The sequence below is a fragment of the Oryzias latipes genome, chromosome 10 (assembly GCF_053564925.1).
Source record: "Oryzias latipes strain Hd-rR chromosome 10, Olatipes_Hd-rR_3.1".
Lineage (NCBI taxonomy): Eukaryota > Metazoa > Chordata > Actinopteri > Beloniformes > Adrianichthyidae > Oryzias > Oryzias latipes.
This window is the reverse complement of record NC_136246.1, coordinates 25,645,821-25,669,433: the sequence shown is the minus strand read 5'-3', so window position 1 is coordinate 25,669,433 and position 23,613 is coordinate 25,645,821. Positions and strand designations below refer to the sequence as shown.

Below are 23,613 nucleotides of genomic sequence, written 5' to 3'. Positions count from 1 at the left end.
GAAAAGTGTTTCTTTGGGGGCATCTGAGGCCCAACCCAGGAAACCAGATACACTTATATGTGCCCCAAAGCTCAGAAAGAAACATTGAAAAGGAAGGACAGCAAAAAAGATTGAGGGGAAAGCATTGACAGCACAGCCACATTATGACTCTCATTGCACTGACTTCCTTTTTCTCCTGGCATCAGTCTCTTCGCTTACCCCCCATGTCTCTGCTCTTACCATAAGCAGCATGAAAGACTTGCCCACAGATACTGTTTTATAGCTAAAAGCTTGGTCGCTGTAACAGCATTTCATACTTTTAGAGCATACTCTTGATTTGTTTCTCGTGTAAATACCGACTGTAATTCAAGACAAATTCAACGGAAAGGCTGAGTGGAGCCAATCAGATTTAATTAAGTATGAAGAAATGTAATTTTGGAGGACACCAGGGCAGAGCGGGTTGATGCAGGCATTAGTAAATATGCAAAAAGCCGTGTCCACATTCCCCCGAATATGAATTTATGAAGCCTTCTTGTGATTTCAATCTGGCTAATGAATCAGAACAAACCCATCTGTGCAGCACTGACCCCTGAGGTGAGGGTTTGGGGGAGTGGGGTGCTGTGAGTGTGGGCGTTGTTGTGTTTTTTATTTTTTTTTACTCATGTGCCAAGGTGGTCACTGTAATAGGAATAAAGGTTTCTAAGTAACAATCTTAAATCCTAAAGGGAAAACAAATTTGAAACAGAAAAAAAAAAAAACATCAGTCCAGACCCAAGTTTCCATGGGAAAAACTTTATTTATCAATATGCGGTAGTTTCCAAACTGGTGGAACATAATTTCCATTGCAGCTGGTGCCAACAGGTTACGCTGAGAAGCGGCAAATAAGTGAATGGCAAAAGAAAAGAACAAAATTTAACTAAAATGACAAAACTTGACAGTTGTGATTTAAACAAAGGGAAATAAATTCAACAGGTTTTTGCTTTCACGTGCACACTGAGAAATAATACTGTGACTTTAAGCAGTGGCAGAAACCAACCTACAGTGAGGCTCATAGGCAACCGAAATCCTTGAGCTAAATTAGTAAGAGAGGGATGACAAAAGAGAGGGGCGGAGGGAGAGAAGAAGGAGAGAGCATCTTTAAAACAAAGGACCGCCTGGGAGATAATGAGTGGTGTAAACCAGATGATTTATTGGAGAGCGCACCACGGTCGCACTCTCATACATGGCCTCTTTTTTTTCTTTTTTTTTTGTTTTCTCCGCTCCTCCTCTTCCTTATCTGCCTCTTTCTCTATCCTGCACTTTCAGCTTTTTAAAACCCAAATCGTTTTGCTTTTTTAGGGCTGAACTCAAAGGGAGACTAAATCACACAGTCTTCATATGCAGAGTTAAGTGCTGTCTTCTACATGTTTCAGCGACCTATTATTTCTCAGCCACTGGGTGACAAAGTCCTGAACAAGCTCTGAGTGACTGCAGTTCCTGTTAAAAAGCAAAGGCCCAACGCATGTCTTTTTTAAAACACGTGTGGTAACAACAACTCTTTAACAATACTGGAGGCTGCGTAAAAAGACAGCTCATGTGACTGTTGCAATACGTAGTTGAAGTCTAAAGGAAAAGGGAAATAAAAACATGTCACAGGGACAAAAAAAATGCAAGGATTTATACAAAACACACTTTAAAAAGACGGCTATTTACAAACATCCTCCATTACAAAAATCTAATCTTAAATTTTCTTATGAGCAGTGTTCAAGGTGAAATTACATCTTAATTCGGGCTCTGTCCATATATTTACAATTTTTTTCTTTTTCTTGTTTTTCTTCCTCCTACCCAAATTTGAATAACATTAAGTGGTCACTAGAATGAACAAAATGAGATATGGTTCATGGTAATTTGTTAATGACTCCCTAAGCTGGTGTAGCTGAACGGATGCGCAGCGATCCGAAACAAAAATATATGCTCTCGATGTGTTTCGCAGAGAGCCACCGAGGGCTGCATGCTGAGTTAAAACACAGAACCACAAAAGCACAAGCAGCTGTTTAGGTTGTTAACTCTGAGGTTAACGGCACACAAGAGCCATAGGAATCTTCCCGGAGTCTTCAGGCTGCACTGCCTTTTAACTCAGCAGAGTTTGTCCGGTGATGGCGACAGCGCCGTGCGTGGCAGCGGATGATGGGTGCCTCTGCCAGAAAATAAACACTAACTGCCATTCTGACCATTAGACTGGAGATAAACCTGGACCCGTCAGTCTCGGTGTATTTGTGTGTGCATGGAATGACAGCTCGGGTCTGTGCGCTGAAGAATGGATGTCCTTATCTGCTCCCCTCTCCTCTCACACATCATTAGCTTGGATCGTGGCGCTCCCAGGCTTGGCAGCCACACTGTTTGGAGCGCCCAGTGCCAGTCCCGAAACAAGTCTGTTTGGCTGCCCCACCACAGCACCACATCTCTCACAGATGTGAGAGATGTGAAAATAGGTGCAAATCTTGCACCTAGAAGTTCATATAGCAGCTCCAGTTCACTGCTCAGGCCTGCATGGTGCCCGCCGCCACTTTGACTGTGATACCCTGTATAGAATCTTTATCCACAACCAGTGAGAGGATGGAAAAATGGAAATAGTAGCACAGCCTCATCAAACACTCAGGTCAAAGCCAAGTCGAAGGAACATTTTCTCCTTTTTTCTGCCGCTCTGTCCTCCCTGGCGACTGAGTGTGGGCATGAAGATGGCACAGAGATTAGTCACACGCTGGCGACACCACTTACTGCGCACTCCAATGACTCATCTACAGATGGCAGCCAATTGGCATCTGATAATACTGTATCCCGGTTTTCAGCAGCAACTTACATATAGGGCACTCTGCCTATATAGGCCAACCAATCAGCAGCCCCTCCCATCCTCTCACAGCCCACCTCCTCACCCAGGCAGCAGGCATCAATCTAACCATTTGATGCTTAAACTGTGGCACCAGAGGATGAAAACAAATACATACAAACCTGCCTGCTGTGTTGAAAACCCCCACACTGACAGCCTATCAGACAGCAATATCCTCAATTCCTGCCAACTGGAGCCACAAGAGGTTTTTGTTAGATCTCGGGCTTGTCTGTCTGTCGACTCTAGTCTGTCTTGTTTTTACAGCTTATGGCCGATACAGTAAAATTCTCCCACAAAGCCGGTTTTCCCACATTAGAAAAAAAAAATGGCCTAGACATGCCCAGACACATCTAGAGGACACTCCCCGAAATACACACAAGCAGGTCATAAATACCAGAGTGATGGGGAAACTTGTATTAAAAACAACGGAGGAGGGAGTTATCAGCTACACACACACATACACACACAACTACACACCTCGACGTCTACAGTCCAGGTCAAAGTATTTCCTCAAGAAAAAAAGAAATGAGCGCAATGGATGAGATGGGTGGTGAAGAGACTGAGTTATACCAATGATCTATTAACTCCTATACATTGTGCACTTGTAGGAAAAGTCTAACAAAATACAACTGCTTTGTGAACTGAATCAGGGTTCAAGGAAATCCTCCATTAAAAATAGTAAGTAAGGCAAACGTCAGAGGTGCGAAGGGAGGAGAAACACTTTATTTCACACACTTTGTAATATACCTGAGCTATCTGGAGAGTTTCCTGGCCCGGCACGAGGCCCCCACTATCACACAGGCTTTGAGGCGCGCACGCACACACTTGTTCTCCACTCGCACAAAGGAAAAAGAGAGGAAATGCAGGCTGAGTGGCGCTCAGGCCCATGTCTGCCTGTTCCCGGCTGGTGTGCTAGGACGGTGTGTTTAATTGGGTGTAGCACAGACTGTACTTCAGGGAGCTGAGATAAGTTATATCCTGTCTGTTAAAAAGGGACCACGAAGCTTGAGTTCCATCTGTTGGTTGGTTGCTCCAGCCACGCCCCCCCACCCCCACCCCCTGCCAGAACACAGCAGGGAGATGCGGAGGGTGGGAGTGGATGGGGAAGGATGGAAGGTGGGGGAATGTCAGACAACTCAAACAAACAGGGTAAACCCTCTTTCATCAGGCAGCTCTCATCCCCGCTGGTTTACTGGTCGCTGCGTGTTTCTCCAGATTTGTGCAGCAGGTGGTAGAAATAACAGGGGCTTGAAGAGGCATCAAGTCCCCAGATTGCAAAGGAAAGTGTTTTCCCAAGAACGTAAATCAGGCGCTCCTCTTTTTCTCTCTCTTGACCGCATTGCTGGCTAGATGAAGCCCTTCAGACTTTGTAGTAGATGTTGGCAGGGCTCTGTGGAGGCATCTCCTGGACAATGTAGACTGGATGGCCATAGTCGCCGCTCACCTTCTCATAGTGAGGGCAGTAGTTGTTCTCTGTCCGCAGAGGAATGATGATGTCACTGGGCTCCGTGCCCGCCGTGCCCGGGAGTTTGGGATTGGACAGCGTGCTGAGCGACAACGCGGAGGGGCGGGCCTGAGAGTGGGAGTTTTTCCTGGCACGTTTGCGCATCTTGATAAGGAGGATGACGAGGAGGAGGATGAGCACGAGGAAGATGACGCAGCCGGCTGCGATGGTGGAAAACAAAGCCATTTTGGAGCCTAGGATGCCGTCTGTAGCAGAAGACCCTGTCTGGTCCTGATTCCTGTGGTCTGGAAGGAGAATCACAAAGAGGGCTTAGGAAAGGGAGGTCAAATAAGGCAGGCTGTCATAATTTATTTTTCCATTGCAGGGAGGAAAGGTCTACCCCTCATTTTTTTGATTTATTGTGTTTTTGTTCCTTAAAAAAAAGATAGATTTAGTACCTAAAAAAGATCAAAAAGGTGCCACGTGTGGAGATTTTCTTATAATATCAAGGTGCAGAGACAGTAATAAACTCACATAAGGACTTTGGGAGTTTAATTAATGACTCTCCATTAAAAATAAAGAGGTAACTAATTCTTGCTGTTGGTTAGTTTACGACATTTAAGGAAACGGCCCTGCCATTTATGCCTCACCGAAGAGGTAGGGTCTTGCTTGTTTGCGAAGAGGGATGAATCATTTTAATGTGGTTGTGAGGAGAATGACGCACATTTACAGTGAGGCTGTCACATCATGTGCAGAGCTTCCTAAATCCTAGTTCCTGTTTACCCAACATGACTCAAATCAAAATAGACTTTTAAAAGACCCACTCCATTAAAAATTATATTATTGGTGTTTTTTAACATTTTCTTGTGGTATTTTCTCATAATGGAGGACATATATAAAGAAAATAGGCCTAAGGTTGCATTTCTGAGTATTTCTTAATTCAAACCATTGTGAATCAGGAGCACGGAATCAGGAAACGAAAAGACGCAGTTTAAAAAGGCTTGTAGGAGCTACAATAGTGGCCACAACCTACTTGCTCTGCTCCAATCTGATGCATCCACTACTAGTAGACTACTAGATCCATGTACGTCTTTGTTTTCCTTGTCTGAGCTGGCATTTGGCTCAAAACTCTACGGCTGGTTGGCTACTATATTGCTCGCCATTTTCGTTAGGGGTTGCAAGGGGCTGTAAGCTAGTAGGAGAGCGTGTAAACAGATGGATCATGAGAAATGGGGTGGGCTCACTGCGTGCCACCAACCCAGAGGCAAATTTCTAACAAACTCCTGCTGCTCTGCAGAAGCTATGTCCTAGAAAACGACACACGTTTTTTGGTTTTGGCTAAAAATGGCATATTCACAATTAAAAGACCACTGAGAATGCTTTTAAAATCAATCATAAGATGATTGGAGAGGGACTTTAATTAAATCTGAGTTCACAACTGTGATAAGAACTGAATATGTTTTCTACTACCTTGAGCCTGCAATAGTATGGCAAAGACTGAAGGGTGGAGGGGTTCTGATCTGATCTGATCTTCTTTTGTTTAAAGGGTTTAGGATGGGGGTTGTCAGGGTGTTACTGAAAAAGAAAGAGAGAATAACTGGGGTCCTTCAGTGACTGAAACCTGAGAAGAACCAAATCTGTTTTCCATGTATACACGCAGCTGCTGCCAGAGAGAATCCCCCCTCCACCCCCACCACAATCCCAGCCATCACTCTTTTACTGTCCGTGACCCCCACATCAACCCCCCAAAAGGCACACAAAAGTCCCATGCCTTAGGAAGCTGCCATCCCTGCTAATGACTGTGCTTCTGCACATGGCAATCCACTTTTCACTTAACCATTTATTGATAAGGGGATAACAGCGACTTATCCCCGACTCCTGCGACGCGACGGTAAAGTACCAGCTCCGAGACTTATCACTGAAATCAGAGGCTGCAGGAATTTTCTGCATTCTGGGCACGGGATGGAACTGCAGAAAGGCTGTCACGGATTTCATTCCTGAAATATCTGCCCCTCAAACCGCAGCCGCTCGTCCTTCACCCCACCCTCCACTCCCTCACTTGACACAATGAATGGTAGACAGGTAAAAGCTGGGATACCAGGAAGAGGTGGCATTAGGGAATCTTTTTATAGAGCAACTAATGTCAAATAAGCAATTATTAAAGAAGCGTGGCTTATCACATTGGGACAGGCGTGACAGTATGAACTTAGAGGAAAACTGTGGCGTACAAAGTTGTGGAGTAAGTGAAAAGTTAGTGAAGTGGAGAGGAGTTAATAAACGAAAAAGAAGCAGTTTCTCCTTTGGGAAGCAGCAATGAAAGTTGGAAGTAAAAACAGGAAAGAACCAGAGCCCAGAGCGAGGGATCAAGTGATTCCTTCATTTTTCTCCTTTTCATCTTAATTTATCTGCAATTCTAATTAGATTTCAAAGGATATTTTAGAAATATTTTTTCTTAACTTTTGCCAGCGTAAACTGTATTTGTTTTAAGAGAAATTGAGTGTTATTCGCTGCATCTAATAAATCCCATTAGCACAAAAGGAGCACCATTTGGCATTCAAAAGCACATGAGCTTTAATTTACATCTAGAAGATCAACTATTGCTTCTATTTTCTGCTTTTAGGCTAAGTGTGATTAATTATTAGTCGAGACCTTAAGGCTGTGAGTATTATTCTTGTTGTTTTCTAACATTTCAAAAATCTTTATTTGCCTAAACATTTGCTCTCTAGAAAGCAGAAACATCATTCTGCAACATCATTCTGGCTGCAAAGCCAGAGAGTTCTAATCATTTTCCACTCACCTGGACTTCCTGGTTCTTCAGGTCTTATCTCATTGGTTTTGGGCGTAATAGGACTGGACTCAGGTATGGTGTTGTCATCCGGAGTCTCAGGCGCATCAGGGTTTGCTGCATTCGGGACTGTAACAAACAAAACACAACAAAAACAGATCAGAGCTGGCAAGCTGCTGGTGCTGAATCAAAATGAGTTGTTCTCTGTAACAGCAGGGATTATATTTATTATCTTTTGATATATCTTTTATGCACAGAGAAGGTGATCTCTCTGCGAGTGTCAAAAGAGGAGATGAAAGCAGAAAAAGAGGAAGGAGGAATTTGCGTACGTCTGTGAAAACACGCCAATATCCCTGTCCTGTCGTAAAAAATGAGCTCACATCTACATCAGCAGCTCCTTCAGCAAACACTCAGACAGGCATTCGCAACACTGACACATTCATGGGAGCCTCACGCACACACGCAAACCTTCTGCACACACACGTATGTACACACCTACAATATACTTAGAATACACTTAGGTCTGGCAGAATGGGGGTAAAGTAGTTATATATTAACTTTTTATTGTTTTACATTATTCATCACGTTAAAAGGCCATAATATGCCTTATTTATTGCTCTGGCTTCAACTCATGGAAGCATGGAAGAGGCAAAATTCTGAGAGGGAGATAATATGAAGACAGGAAGGGACTGGGGGAGGCAAGTAGAGGAGCAGGAGAAGAGGAGGGGGGCCACATGAGCTCTGAGGGGAGCGCAAAGGAAACAGACAGTTTATCTGACTGTCTGTTGCGATTTCAGCAGACACACACACTTTGAAGTCTTTGTGCTGTAAACACTGGTGGGTACTCGGTGTGGTTTTCATAAGGGCATGGCCAGCAGACAGAAGACACTTATATACCATTACTGAAGCCGATGAATTCCACCGAGCTCTATCAGATGCTCCTTCCAGCAGGCCTTATCTGCATTTGCCCATAGGCCCGCTCGAGGGGCTGTGCATGAGAAATAGAGATGAGGGCAAGTGGGGAAGTAATTTGTACTCAAATCCCTGGTGGCGAGTGTGTGTGGCCTTGCACAGGTATGAAGCGGAGAGAACCGGTCAATCTAGTTGTCAGCATTTCCGTCCAGGTTTGCCCGATTCTGAGCAAAGACGAGAAATGACTCCACTCAAGGGAGGTCTCACAGATAAGGCATAAAAACCGTGAAATATGGTATACATTCATGGCTGCATTGGCTTCTGTCTTGGGAGGGTGGGTTCTCAATCTGATCTCCTCCATTCCTCTATTTTCTCCATGTCCAGACCACAGCGCTTCTCCATCCTGATTGCAGCAGGAGTGAACCTAGCTGTGAGCTGTTGTGCATTTTTAATAATTGATGAGAAAAGACAGGAGTGAGAAGTGGGAACATTCACGCATGACAGAGGATACGAGAGGACACACTGATCCGACTCACTCGGAGCACATAGCCTCAACACTGTGCCAACCACTGAGCATGTGCAGGCAGCGTTCTAATGTTCTGACCCATTTTTCCTGCGTGTGCCGCTGACATTTCCCTTAGCTATGCAGACAGCAACTACCTCAGAACTGCCAACCCGCCAGAAGGTAGGAGAGAGTTAGGGGAGGGAGGGAGATGATGATCGAGTGATAGAAGGGGGAGACGGTGATGCTGGGAGAGGGAGATGGAAAAAAAAACATGAGTGAAGATGCATGCACGGCGGTGAGTCAACATATTTCTAATGAGCACAAAGGCATGATGAGGTGGAGGGGAAAAAGACTGCTGAATGTAACACATGTATAAATTATGGGCTTCCTATTAACTCTGTTTCCCTTCTTTTTTTTTTAGCTGATATTGGTTTACAGGCTAGACCAAAGAAGAAATAAAGTGCATTTAATGAGCACCAGAGAATCAGCTGTCTCTAGCGACAAAACTGCAGATGAGTCAATATGATAATGCCCAAGAGTGTTGTCACAGTTAAATGTAAACGCATTGCAAATGCAGCATTAAAAGAGCGAGCACGTACTTCACACTGAAATGAACAGTGAAAATAAACGATAAAGGAGTGAAAACGGAAATATCAGGGGATCTGGAGAGCCTGGCGAACGGAAGGCATTCAGCTGCAAAAACAGAGGAATCAAACACACGATAACATCTGGGGTCAAAACCAGTTGGAGCTTTAGCTTTTATTGTGTTTGTAGGAACAAAACACTGCAAAAGGAAGGGCTGTGAAAAATGTCTGTTTTCATTACAGATTGATCTGGTGAGGTTTGATACAAGATAGAATGTTTTTTTCAAAGCTTTAGATTTCCCTGAGCTACTAAAAAGAAAAAAGATAGGTGGGATTAAAATCATAAAAATTACTTTATGTAAAACTTGTAAAGTAAAAGCCCACTACCTTCAATATAATGTTCATCATGGTCATTTATTGTGTCGTTAAATACAAGATTTTACGTATTTAAGTTATCATTTTCAGTAGCATATTGTGTCTTAAGCATGAAATCTCCTAAATTTGTACAGCAAAATTAAAACACTTTTAACTGGAAAATGCAACAAATACTTAGATGTAACATAAATGAGCATTTTTATATGACAACCAAATCAAGAAATTGTTTGAATAAAAGTCCAACTCTGATGAAAATGGGTTTTTTCATGTTTTCAACATGTTCTTGTGATATTTTTCTGATGGTAGAGGACATAAAATAGAAAAAATTAAGCCTAAAATTGCATTTCTGAGTACGGTATTCCTTTACTCTAATCGATGTGATGGAAAAAAAAAGTTTGTTTGTGACGTAGAAAATATGCTAGGCAGGCTACAAGCTCCGTGCTCGCAGCAGCAGGGAGGGGAACATTGGTCGGGGTTGCTCTGCACCAACGATTCTGCCAACAGAAATTGAGGTTTTTATTTTCCTCGTCTGAGCTGGCATCTGGCTCAAAATTGTCCAGCTGGATAGCTCCGATATTGATCACCATTTTTATTGCAACGCTAATGTTAGCTAGAGATTATGAGGGGCTGTAAGCCAGTGGGAGAGCATGTAGACAAAGGGATGATGGGGAATGAGGGCAGGCTTACTCCCCAGCAATAGTCCCATCACAACTTAGAGACAAATTTCTGAAGAACTTCAGTTGCTCTGCAGAAAATAGTTCCCAGAAAACTAAACACGTTTTTTGATTTTGGCTAAAAATGGCATAATCATAATTAAAAGGCTACTGGGAACGCTTTTGAAAAAGCTCAAAAGATGATTGGAGTAGGTATTTAAATAAATAAAAAAGGGATTTTGAAAAGAAAAAATAAATAAATGAGTCTTTTTCAGAAAAAATGTGATTACTTTATCACTTTACAGGACAGTTTGCAGTGTTGCTGAATGTGTGCAGCTAATAAACTACTTTCTTAAAACTGCTTTTACCTTTGAAATGGCAAAGAAAAAGTTACAAATTGCACAAAGCAGCCAAATCAAAGATGCTGTCATAGCTTTAATTTCTTGAAGCCGTCTTCAAACAGTTGCTGGGTTGAATGGTCATGTTCCACTCACAAAATTATGCTCACTGAAATAGATTTCAAAAGGAGTGGCAGCAGGGCCAATAGCATGTTTTTTTCTAACAGGGTTTTTAGGCCACATTGATTGTGAGTGACAGCTCGCTGTAGACCGTTTCGGGGAATGAGTGCATAGCTCTGCTGAGGAACAGCCCGGAGTCACAGAAACAGAACTCAGCTGAGAATAAATCTCCAAGAATTGTCCTCGATTAAGGCATTTCCTTTCAACTTTCATCAATGTAGAATTTGGAATTGTTTTTTTCCCAGTTAATAGAGTGAAAAGGCATGTGCTGCCAGAACTCATGCAGCCATGCTGCAATCCCAGGCTGTCATATGCTCAAATTGACCTACATAGAAAGATAATGCAATGCCTGTCTGGTTCCTGTGATGCTTGTGTTATATTATTTTCCGTATCTGCTGAGTTTGGTCCTGCTCGAACCTCTGCTGCCATCAGCATTCGTCAGCCTCTATTTTCCCTCCGACTGCCAGGATACACGGCCATCATCCCACTAGCCTACATCCTAATATCAGCACACACTAAAGCTTTCTCAGCACGTCTCAGTTCATTTTCTGCATTTTCAACCATCCAGCTTTTAGGTTGGAAATCAGATCATCGTACTTAGGCAGATGTTCCTCTCAAATGGCAATTAGTGTCTGTTTGGGTCAAAACAATCAGACTGAGGATGGAGGAAATGTTTGCCGAGCAACACATCTGTGTACTGTACACTGTCAAACCCAGGATATAGATGTCCACACAGCCAGTTGAACTGCATGTAAAAGTGAAACTTGTAACGCAAACCAAATGTTGCGTCCAAGGATATCCAAACAAAGCTGACTTGTTTACGTCCAGCATTTTTTCGATGACTTAACCCTGAGCAAGCACTTGCGCACCGACTTCAAACATACTTTCCACAGTGATTGCTGTGTACGAATCCCAGCTGAGGGGTGTCACAGAGCTCCTCATAATTTGGAAGTAGAAGTTATTCTACAAAAGCCATCTGGGAGCTCTTTTATAAACAACTACTCGCAGGATAAAAAATGTGTCTACATTACCAGTAAGGGTGGCCGACGTGGATACAGTCATCTGTCATGGCATTGGCCTATGTAATGTTATACCTCAATGTATACCACAATTGAGGATTTTCTGTAAGTACAAATGTAATATTCAACAAAACCAGACAAGAATTCAATAACTAATTAATCAGGGCACTTTATCGCAGTGACACACAAATCCTGAAAATCGAAGGGAACAGTCCATGGAGCAGTCCCACTTATTGACTGCTTGCAAACACTTAATACAACCAGTATTAAACAGATAATTAACCCACAAGACCCCTACAGTTAAAAAAAAACATTATATAAGAGCGATGTTTAGCCATCTTTGGACATCGAGTTTTCCTTCTTAGTCATCCAGCTGGCTTTTTTCTTAACTTTTGTTGTTATTTAAATAAAGATTTATACTTTCAAAAATACAATTTTTGTGATCTTATCTAGGTTATCTGGCTTCTTCCACCTCCCTGTATGTTTACCTGTTCTATATAACGTTCATTCTATAGTTTTATACTCTGTCGCCTTTTTTTTTTCCCCATAATGTTATGTATGTGATAACTAAGTCAGTAAAGTAATTAAAAAGTGAATCAATTTATACGTGTTTTCTGTGTGGTCAGTACTCTGAAAATTAAATAGTACGTTGTTATTTTTGCCAAATTAGTAGGTAAGGATGAGCGTTTCTATTGTCCCCAAAGGTTCTGAACACACAGGCTTTTTAATCTTGGTCCTAAGTCACAGTTCTATTTCAGAAATTTGGATGCAGTATTATAAACTAAGAAGAATAGAAATGTAAGGAAAGTACTACAGACAATTTGACACGTGCTAGGCCTGGAATAGAATGACCAATCCTTCCGTCGTAGGACAGACGCTAAACCAACAGAGCTCACGCAGGATCGAATGATCTTTTACATGAGCAACATAAACACTTGTCATCCATATAACACTTTACAATAACAACATGGTGCTTTATGGTTGAATTAAGTGCTTTTCACACATGAAATATGGGATTTACTGCTAAAGCGACAACATTCAGTCATTCAGACACACATAACTTTTTCCATTAATGGTTGTCATGCTTCATTCGGACGTGTTTGTGAACACGACAAAAAAGATTCACGGCAACATCTGCCATGCACACCAGTTAAGACACTTCATTAGGAAGAGGTAGTCTATGATAAAAAGAGATGTGGGAAAAATAGGGGCTTCAGAGGCACCAGAATGCTTTAAAACTAACTTGTTTGTTGGCATAGTTAGCACAAAAAAAGTAAATCCCCTGAGAATTGCAACTTTCTTGTAACAACATGTTGTTTTACCATAGAAATCAGCATAAATCAAACTAACATGCTGTTGTACAATTTAAATAAAAAGGCAGTGGATGGAAGCAGATGAAAATATTAATATTTAATTGCAAGAGAGACCAGAAGCTTCAGCTGCAGCTCAAAGACTTTTAAACACTTTTCTCTCGTTAATTTGGCTCTCGCTGAGTAAAAAAATGATTTGCTGCCTCAGCTAATTATAGCAGGTAAGAGCGTGGTGGAGGAAAGTTTGGACAGACATATCATTTGTTTATTTAATGATGCAATATGTCTTAATCTTTCTGCACAGCAGATCATGTAAGCTGCTGCCGCTGCTGTGCATGTCAGATGCCAGTTCCCACAGGGGTTGTGATGAAAATGATGTGTAAATGTTATGGTCTGTGTAATAAAAAAGGTATGAAAAATAAAATGGCAGGTCAGCGTGACTACATAACAGCAGAAAAGGGCTTTTTTCTATGTAGTTCTAGCTCTAAGCTCTGGTATATATATATATGTATATATTTTTTTTTAATGGTGATATATATACTCAAAAACTCAGCAAAATTTGCATGCAAATGGCAACCATCAAAAATGAATATTAAGCATAGCAAACAGTCCCCCTACCCAAAAAATGATGACATCAGCAGGCAGCAGGCAAAATTGTCAAAAAAATATTATGGGGCCAAAATCTATCATGGGGCTTAAAAATATTTCAATATTTAACATTATTATGGGATGGCTACAGAACCTACATCTTGGCAGCCAATTTTTCTTAGCAAAAAGTGAAATTCTGTGCTTTTCAGATTTTCACACAATATGACAAAATACTTTTTTTTTTCCAGAGTGATCGGGTTAGGGCTACAGCCACAACCAAAACTTTGTTGACTTTGACCTCAGTTGGAGGCCTCCATCTTGAATCTTGAATTTTCACCCAAAAAAATAAAAAATAAAAACTACCTCCACATTTGAGCTCCAAGGGATTTTAATCTACTGACTCATTTACTCATGGAACATCATAGCCATGGCCATGGTGCAAAATCTCTGGTAAATCTGCATTCAGTGGGTTTTTTTTCTCTTCAAGTCTTACTTTTTAAAATTAAGGCAATTATTTACATATATGGTGTATTTACTGCAAGTATATTTTCAAATTACCGGTAGGCATCATTAAGTATGTTTGAATAAAATAGGTTTCTATTGCCGGGGTCACAATGTCGAACAAACAAAATAATCCAATATGGAAATCCTTGCCATATTTTCATGATTTTCCCCCTATGATTCTGTTTGAAGGTAATAAACACAGTGAGGTTTTAAACCGAGAATTGTGGCATCCCTATAATGTGGTTAAAGGTAACAGAGTACAAATATCATGAAGCTCAAATGAGCAGAGATGCTTATACCAGGATAAGGATTTTTAAAATCTGTAATCCCAACGAATAAAACAGAAACTGAAAACAAATTAAAAATTAAAAAGTTTTAAATGTTTTCATTTATACTGAAACATGTAACATGTATTAAAAGTATACTGCCCCAATATTATTTAAAAATGTGGTAAAAGCAGTGATTTTCTGTTGATAAGTTACCAGTAGATCAATTCAACCAATGAAACATGTAATTGGTCAATATGTTAATAAATGTGAAAATGGGTATTTTTGCCTAAATTCAACATTAAATCTAATAAAGTGTATTAATTTAAATGCAAGTGAATCAAGATGAATGATGCAGTTTTTACCAATTGTAAAGTCAGAACAAAAAAATAGGAAAAACTTTAACCCAGGTGACAGAAGTATTTCACAGAACAACTTTATAGCCGCAAAGAGCTGGTCTCATTGGACTGAACATTGTGTTGTTGCACACACACAGCAATAAATGGAAATGTCACACTAAAGTGAAACATGGCTCGCAGGCAGCAGCTGTGGATCGTGTTCTACATGTGAGGTGGGCGCACATTTACCTTGTCCGACTTTCATGATGACTTTCATGGCTCGGGTCTTGCAAACGCCTCCCTCTCGGTTCTCCAGGCCCTCAATTGTGCCGTTGGAAGTCGCTGGAGTGGAAGGACGTGATGGAGAAGAAAGAGAAGAAGAAAGGGGAGAGATGGTGACACGTTGGTTAATAAGCACGGCTGTAACGCACAGAACTAATCAATATTTACAACAAGTACTGATTAGCTGTTCAAGTGATTAGCGGTTCTCACCCTCAATCAACTACGAGCTCCTCTCAATGGTACCACTCATTAACACAGTAAAATGAAGTCAAATGAATGGAACAACATTATGGTCCACGGAGGCTGGATGGGCGCTGAGGTGGAGGAACACAGACCTATGTGTGTGTGCAGAGGGGGGAGTTTGTGTGTGATTTCTGTCTTTGCATGGTTCAGCAGTAAGCCATGGCTGTGAGCTTCCAGCTGCTTGCCAAGTCCTCAAGCAGTTTACTCCTCTCAGGCCACATGTGCCGCTCCGTGCTGAAAGTAAAGGGAGCTAAATGCCCCCTTCAACATTTGCATGAGCACGTCTCTGCCTCCTTCTACAAATTAGGGCATGCATGTGTGCGAGCTGGCCGCTCCGTTTGAAAGTCTGCTCTGACTTGAGTGAGGAGTTTAGGGGTCGAGGGTGGTGGGTCTTTTTCCAATGTCACAGTCGCTTCACGCACCGACACAATCGGTTGTCTATTTTAGGGCCCTGATAATGACCTAAGGAGACAGAGTGTGACTCTGACCTTAACGCTGAGCAGTCAAACACAAGGCTGGGCATCTATGTGTGTCTGTGTGTGTGTGTGGGTGGGCATGCTCTTATGTCTGCACACCTCTAATTTTGGAATTCCCCAAATTATCTCAATCTCTGCTTGGTCTGCTGTTTTAACACACTCCCTTCCTCAGCAACGTTTTCCTTTCTTTTCCGTGCATTATCCGTCTGGGTCTCACTTCATTTAGCCCCCCACCACCACCACCCCACCTCCTTTATCTGCGGTATCTGGCTCTACCCCTCCCTTTCCCTCCCTCTTAACTCAATGACCATCTCCCAGGATGATTGCTTCAGATGGCACCCTCATTATGATGAGATAGTATTGGAGAGGCTGCTTATCTAATGATGACACAAAAGAGAAGCAAACTTTAGCTACAGGCAGAGGTGGGGGAGGCTGGGCGGGTCGCAGTATTTGTTGGCTTAATGTTTCTACAGGCATCTACTAACTGTGTAATGATCTATCAATGTGGCTCTGCAGCTATGGAAAAATCCATCTATTTATTCATGCACTTTCATTCCAACGCTTTATTAATGTTGACATTCTGTTGCCCCAGTGGGATTTCAGCTTGGTGCTTCAGCAAAATAGACGAAAACCAAATAATGAATTGCACTAATATTATGTTACATTATTAGATCAGGCTCTAAATTACAAGGAGGGCCAAAACATTTTGTCAGAGCGGCTGGACAGAGTGATAATTTGAGAGACTTATTGTGATAACATCATGTCAGGAGCTCTTTGGCTAACCCCCACCCCCACCCCCCAAGTCAACACAACCGAGTGAAGTCGAAACTGAAATGTATACGGGCAGCGGAGACGAGAGCCGCACAGGAATGGGGAAAAAAGAGGGAAGCTTAAATTTACGTGGGGGCATTAATGTGAATGAACACTCAAGGCTAAGTGAGTCTTGTGATTTATGTGGATTCTGGGCAGAGAGGATGCCTTTTTATAAGGGGAACATCCAAAGATGGAGAGCTCAACAGCCTTGTTATCAGTTCTGCAGCTTCTTGCAGATCTAAAAGCTCCACAAGCACTAAAATCCTCTCAGACTTTTTTTTTCACACCCAATTTTTCCTCTTTTAAGGTTTTAATTTCCTGAAAAAAGTTAGAGAAACAAGCACTTTGAAGATCAAGCTTAAAGTTGATTGAATAACCTTACTAAGGGCAAATTGTAGTTCCACTCTTGGGGGAACCAGACGGTTAACTTAAGTCGCTTACTTTAAAAGGAATTTTCCTTCTGGTTTGGTGAAGCATTCCTCTCTGTTATAAAGCTGCAACAATTTGATTTAACATATTCAATGTTTTTTTTCTTTTCACTAGCACTTTTTCACTGAAAAAAAAAACCTGGACAAACAATTTTCTGTCTGCATCGTGTAAATAGGACGTTTGTTTTAATCAGCATTTGATGGATTGTACATTTATAGTAATATCAACAATCACACGTTTCATTAACTTAGTTTATTATAAAACCACACAATAAATAAAGCGCCCCTTGTTAATTCATATTATATATCATTTGATTTTTATTGTACAATGTTAGGGTGAACACATTCATTTTACAATGTATATTATGTGGATAGATTTGTTACTTGCATTTCCACAAACAAAAAATTCCAGCTGACTTAAATGCTGAAGTCAGCTTGTTAGGCCATACAATGTCTGATGCACGGGGAGTTATTCTAATCCGGCTTCTTTAATGATAATTTTTCATTGGGTATTCATTTTTTTAACCCCATTGTGTTCAGGGGGTTTGATCAAACCCCTTATATAAACCCTTGCTTGCCTATATATATTATATAAATTTATTGTTACTATTTTGAGTAGTTATTTCATGCAGACCTTTTTTTTTTAGTCTCAGTTTTGTTTCAGTTTTGCATTATTTTTAATTTTCTTGATAAAATAAAACTCATAATCTGTCAGACATCCCTGTGTCTTTAAGCCTTTCTGCTTGATTCCTATAAAGTCCCTATAATTGAAACAAATATTTAACTTTTAACCAAAACTCTGTCAAACTTTTAACAATAAGCCATTTATTTATTTATGAAATATTTTGTAAGAATAATGCGAAACGATTTATTATTCGGGAACAAAAACATCAGCAGATTGTAAACATCACGCTGTGCTCTCTTTAAATGTATTGGGTGACAGAGGGATTAAAACAGCGTCGGTGTTTCAATCCAGCTTCAGTTGGCTGCCAGATATCAGTGCTTGTCCTTTGTTGTATTGAAGGTTTTGCAGCTTTTGATGTTTTAGAAACATTTGAAGGTCAAAGCCTTAGAGTTTTGAAAAGTTGTATCTATTCATGAAATGTCATTCTTTTAATTTTGTAGTTTCGGTCCCTTCCTTCGTCCATAGTACTTTTTAGTTATGCTCACCAACAGGATTTATTCCAAAGAAAAAAAGCACAAGTATTCCTGTACCAAGGTTTTAAAAATATGAACAGTCAAAGTTCTGAGTCAACAGATTTTTTTGTTGCAAGCGTAATCAATGCTGTTGAAAAATCTATGCGGCTCTGCTGTGGTAGTGATGCAGCACAGTTACGTTTCAGAGCTTCATATAGCTGGACTGGATTCCGAAAAATGATCACTGTAAATGTTGTTTTCATTCAGGTCATGTGAAATGTCACATCATTCGGGCCTTCACCGTGCGAATGGAAATCCATAATCTGATTAACTGTGACCAAACGCAACCATATTTCCGTATGGGAGTCCATCTTTAAAGCATTATTCAAGATGAGGGGAGCAGCTGCTGGCTGCGTTTTCAAATGTTTGGTGAGTTTTTAAATCCAACTCGGACACGGTTAAGCACAGCAAACTTCTGTGTTTGTCTTTTTGCGACTGCAAAAAAAAAAAAAATCACTTTGCTCACATCTATCATGTCAGAGGTCACATGAAAACTATGCCAGCCACATTCATCCAAGTCCCTGACTCCACTTTACAACAAGGACACAGGCAGCTTTTTTCTCTTTAATCTAAAAGCCTCTCACTCGCTCCATCTTCTCTTTCTCTCTTTCAATTTTTTTCCTCCCCCCCTAACCCTCCCTCTCTCAATTCATCCCCTCGTTACTGACGTTAATCCAAATCTGGATTTCCAGATTTTAAAAGGCCGACTGTCATGTCGTGTTTTGGAAAGAGGATACTGGGGAATTGGGTACTCCTATGTGTCTCGGAGGGGATGAAAACACTGGGGGATGAAGCAATGACAGCACCAAGAACAAAGAAACTCACGGTCTGCTATTAATCATTTAGTGGAACAAACTGGTTCAGCCATCCGGAGTACCCAAAGAACTGGTCATTGCACGGAAGAGGGTTACTTCTTTTCAAGCAAAGCAGTTGGCTCCAAAGCAGGAGTTTTGTATGATTTAAGACCCTCCTCGTGGGTGTGGATCACTGGCCACAGAGTGACTAGTGGGAGAACAAAGGATCTACAGCTGCTGAAGTCATAAGAGAAACCAGGTGCCAAATGTTGACGTCGGGAAATATTTGCAGAACAAAAGCATCAGCCAAGACACCACCTTACAGTGGCAAGAGAGGCTCCTGTTCCAGCATTGCACACAAACCTCTGCTACCGTACTTCACTTGATAAAAACTTGTTTGCTTTGCAAAATACCAGTGCATGCAGATGTCAGGAGTGGATTAAAGGTAGAGAGGAAGAACTGCTCCCTGAGGTACTCCTAAAAGAAGAATGGAGGATCCACAGTCGACTGGCCAAATCAGCACAATTTCAGGCTAAAATGCAGCAAGGTGGCCTATATTTATTCTCAGGTCGGCTAAATGAGGTCACTCAGGTGGTCCTGCTGAATGCATTCTCCATCATGAATCATCTACTGCTTATTATTCCTATCCAGCCGAGAGGGCTTGCTTTCACACAGCACAATGGGCTGTGCGAGCGTGTGCTGCCGTGTCTGTAAGCGTGTGCGCGCACTTGCATGCGCAACATCTGCCCGAAGAACGGAGCGAGAAGATGGATGCAGGCCATGTGACAGACAGAGAGCAGGTTGTTTAATGAGAAAGTGGATGAGAGGTGACATTCATTGGCCACCTCCCTCCCACCCACCCACCCCGTTCTCCACAGCATTCAGACTTCCACTTAGATGAGCCAAACAGGCACTGGGTAGTCACAGTAACCACCACTAATAATATCTAAAAAATTTTGGAAAGGGATTTAAAAAAAAAAGGAAAAGGCTGAATATAAAAACAGGCACAACCACAGTCAGCAGTGGAAAAAAAACATCCTGCACCCAGAGCTGTTTCATCCTCTACGAGTAAAGCGGGGAGCCAAACACAGTAACGCTAGGTGTGTGTCTGCATCAAACAGAGCGTCAAAACACAAATAGCTATTTTTCATAGCTGCAACTCTCCTTATATTGGCTTTTATTTACATTAGAAAACCAGAACTGGAGTGCTGAGAGGCAAAATAGCCTATTTAAACAAAAATATTTCACTCCCGAATGAGCACAGAGAAGGTTAGATTAGCTATATGTACCTGGTTCCAGAGATAACCTTGCCCAGAAGATCTGGCATCCATGCAGGAATGCATGTGCACTCACACACACTCATACATTGAAAAAATATACAGACTGAGGTTGACAGACTGGAATAATGCTGGGGGATCTGGATGTTTGCACTTTGAACCTTTTCTAATCCTGAGTATTAGGGAATGGCTAAAGCCTGATTATGGTGGAATGAAATGGATCTAAATAGATGTCCCAGCCCATCAGACTTCTATTTCTTTGTCCTAGAAATAGAAATGGAAATCAGTAATCAACCTCCAACCTCTCACTTGCCCTCTCTCCCACGTAGCCCCGTCTGCAGGTTTAGCATCAGCAAAGAAAATTCATTCAGACTTCTCATATCACCTCAGATTAATCAGGTGCTCTCAGCTTGGTGTGTTTTTTTGTCTTCGTGGTTCTGTTCCATAATAAAACCTGGCAGACAATATAAAATTGTCACAGCTTCAATACTTGAAGCTCACATTTTTCATGCTATTTTGTTCCTCTAATATTGAATTTAGGTCCCAACAAATGTGGTTTTGAGTAATGAGAGTAGACATGGCTGATTTTCTCATCTGTAGGTTATTTTCCCCACACTGTATTGTTGCAGAGGATCACCATGTCTGCAGCTCTGATTGTAGTGCATGCTCCCAGGAACCACTTTGCTGTGGGTCTAGTAAGCATATAGTGTCAAGGTTCTGTGGTGGTAAGCTGCCTTGTGCACCCAACTGTTGCTCATGTCTCTGCTTCAGAAAACAGCCAGAGGGGGAGCTCTTCTCCTGCGTCCTGATTAGCCGACTCTCTCAAACGCAACCAAATATGCTCCCAGGCCCATAGAGGAGAGAATACATACTGCGTGCAGACAAACAAGAACACATCCACATGCACACCACGTAGACACTTTGGCCGTCTATGTAGCCAGAAGATCAGGCGGGACTTAAAAGCTCCTGCAGCAGCAAAATTACAGGGTGCCTTCATATCCTCCCTGCAGAGAGCACTGTGGGATAGCAGGGAGGTGGGGGTGGGGGGGTGCTGACGGGTGAGGGAAAAATGTCAAGTGGAGGTGTGTAAATGTGTCAGTTGTTTCTTTTTTTAGGAGAGGGGTGTAAGAAAAAAAGACGGAAAGAGGCGATGGGCAAGGAGGGGCAGGAGAGGATGCTGGACTTTTCTTGTATTTTTTTTTCTCTTTTGAAGGCCAGTCTGTGTGAGCTGGAGACTGGTGAGACCTGATCTGTCTGAAGTGGGTCTACATGCATGTGTACGTGAGGGGGAGTGGGATGGCCATGCGTGCATATGTCTGCAGGGGAATATGGAAGGAGGTGATGAAGTGAGGAGTTGAGGGGAGGCTTGGTTTGGAAAGAAGAAGAGGTGGGAAGTGATCTGTCTCTGTGAAGTGGAATAAGCATATGCGTGCTGGATTTGGTGCATGTGTGTGGATGCTCGTGTGTGCCAGCTTGCTGCCATCACTCACACTCAGCATTTTTCTTAAACTCTCCATTACAGTCATTACGTGTGTGCTTTACAACTGGGTTTGCTGTGCAGTGAGAGGGAAAATATATATTTCCATTTGCAAAAATGTGCTTGCATTCAAGTAAAATGCAAATGACTATACCTCCATATGTTTGCACGGCCTGTAAGTGTTTGCATGTGTGTGGTCTCACTACACCAGTTCTACATTACTAAAGGGAAAAGTTGGAGGAATTGAGGTCCTGCACGGATAGCATCAGTAGGGTAGTGCTTTAGGACTACTTATGACAGCTTTTAACCTCTGTAGAGGACCTGTCAGCAGCTCCCAAAGTGTGGTTGTGTGTATCCATGAGTGTGTGTGTCAGTACGAGCAGCCTGCAGTCACAGGGAGATTCTGCTTCATTTAGCTGTGGGTGTCTGTGTGTCACCTCTGTGGTGAATCCAGCAGGGCAGAGCTTTTACACTGCTACACTTTCCACTCTCCATTTCCCAACTCAGCATGCCACAGAAACCCGTGTGCTCCCATCCGCAGCACAAAACTTCCTCACCAAAAAAAAAAGGGAGGGGAAGATATTGTCCTTCAAGCGCAAGCACATGAAAACACATTTGGCGCTAAGTGCATGAGGAAACTTAAGGCTAGACACAAACAAGCAGGACTGAACATGGACACAGGGCACAGACCGCCTGTTGGATCAGTTGGAGATAAAGGATGCAGAATAACAGGAGGACCCCAGGGAGTAGAGCAAGTCATCTGTCTCAAACGTGAAGAGACTGAGCGCACTCCGACATGACATGATGTGGACAGACTCATCTTGGAGCGCATGGCATCTCGAACCTTTCCCCGTGTGCTCCTGCTGGCCGCAGCCCACACCGCCCCTCGCACGGCCGCCGCACACACACGCATGGCAATGACGAAGGCCCGCTCAAGATGTGCAAGCGTGCGTCTGAGCTGAAATCCACAAAGTCTGACAGGTTTTCACTGGGGGACTGCAGGATTGGGAGCGCAGTCGATTGGCACATTAAAACTGTGTAACCTGAGGGTGTGGGGACGTGCAACTTCTAATACTATGAGCTGATGCAGACAGTATTAAAGTTGTGTTATGAAATGCCAGCATTCCAAGCGTCTATACTCATTTCATAACCATTACAGATGATTATAAAGCCGAGCGTACCCTAGCAGCTCCAAATATGGAACATTTTCAGGCAGCCCTACCAGCTATTTTAGCTCCTAAATATATTGTGTAATGTAGAAGATTTTGCCAGTAGCCCACACAGCTCTCTGTAATGACATAGTAACTAATTGGCAGTAATGGCTCTTTTCACCGATATCATCAAGCTGCAGCCAGAGAAAACCTCAGCAGTTTAGCACAAATCACTTGCAGACCTAACACCAAGAATACGGGCCCTGAGATGTTTCTGCACAGGTTCAGCGACAGAATCGTGAACGTTTGTTTTCCCGTGTTTTAAACATCACTCCACATCTATTAGATCATTGTTTTTGAAAAGTGGCACAGGCCTGCAGGGCATGCACAGACACAAACACATTAACACCCTTGAATACACAAAACAAACAGGTGAACAAACACGTCTTGAGCAGCACATTCACAGTTACCACAGTTCACAAACACAGACACACACTTGCCTCTGAGGCTCCACTCTCAGACACTGCATGCTTTGACTAATAGCAGCTGAAATGTTGCGTGTACAGAGAAATAACTCAAGTAGAAACTGGGTCAAAAGGGAAAAAAAATGCCATTTCACCTTCTTGTTGGTGCAAGCTAAAGGTTAAGGAAGAAACAACACATGCTGGGGGCCCAGACGCAGTCCCAAAGAAGAGCGAAAGGTTAATACTGTTCATGCGGGAGCTTCTGCGTGGCTGTTTATCTCACTTTCAGCCATTATGGATGTGTGCACCAGCCTTATTTACAGCTAACGTTGTGTGCAGTTAAGCACATGCACACAGCTTCCTTC

The 23,613-nt window shown here is 42.2% G+C and overlaps 1 protein-coding gene across 1 annotated transcript in view; it reads right to left on the bottom strand.

Annotated features, from left to right (window-relative positions):
* Positions 1-751: 751 nt before the first annotated feature.
* efnb1 (ephrin-B1) overlaps positions 752-23,613 on the bottom strand; it is a 62,452-nt gene continuing 39,590 nt past the window's right edge. Inside the window, exons 3-5 of the mRNA XM_004073539.5 lie at positions 14,896-14,988; positions 7,087-7,203; positions 752-4,594 (exon numbers count right to left, since the gene is read on the bottom strand). Coding sequence (XP_004073587.1) covers positions 4,206-4,594; positions 7,087-7,203; positions 14,896-14,988 — 599 coding nt within the window. The 3' untranslated portion in view covers positions 752-4,205. The remainder of the gene's footprint in view (positions 4,595-7,086; positions 7,204-14,895; positions 14,989-23,613) is intronic.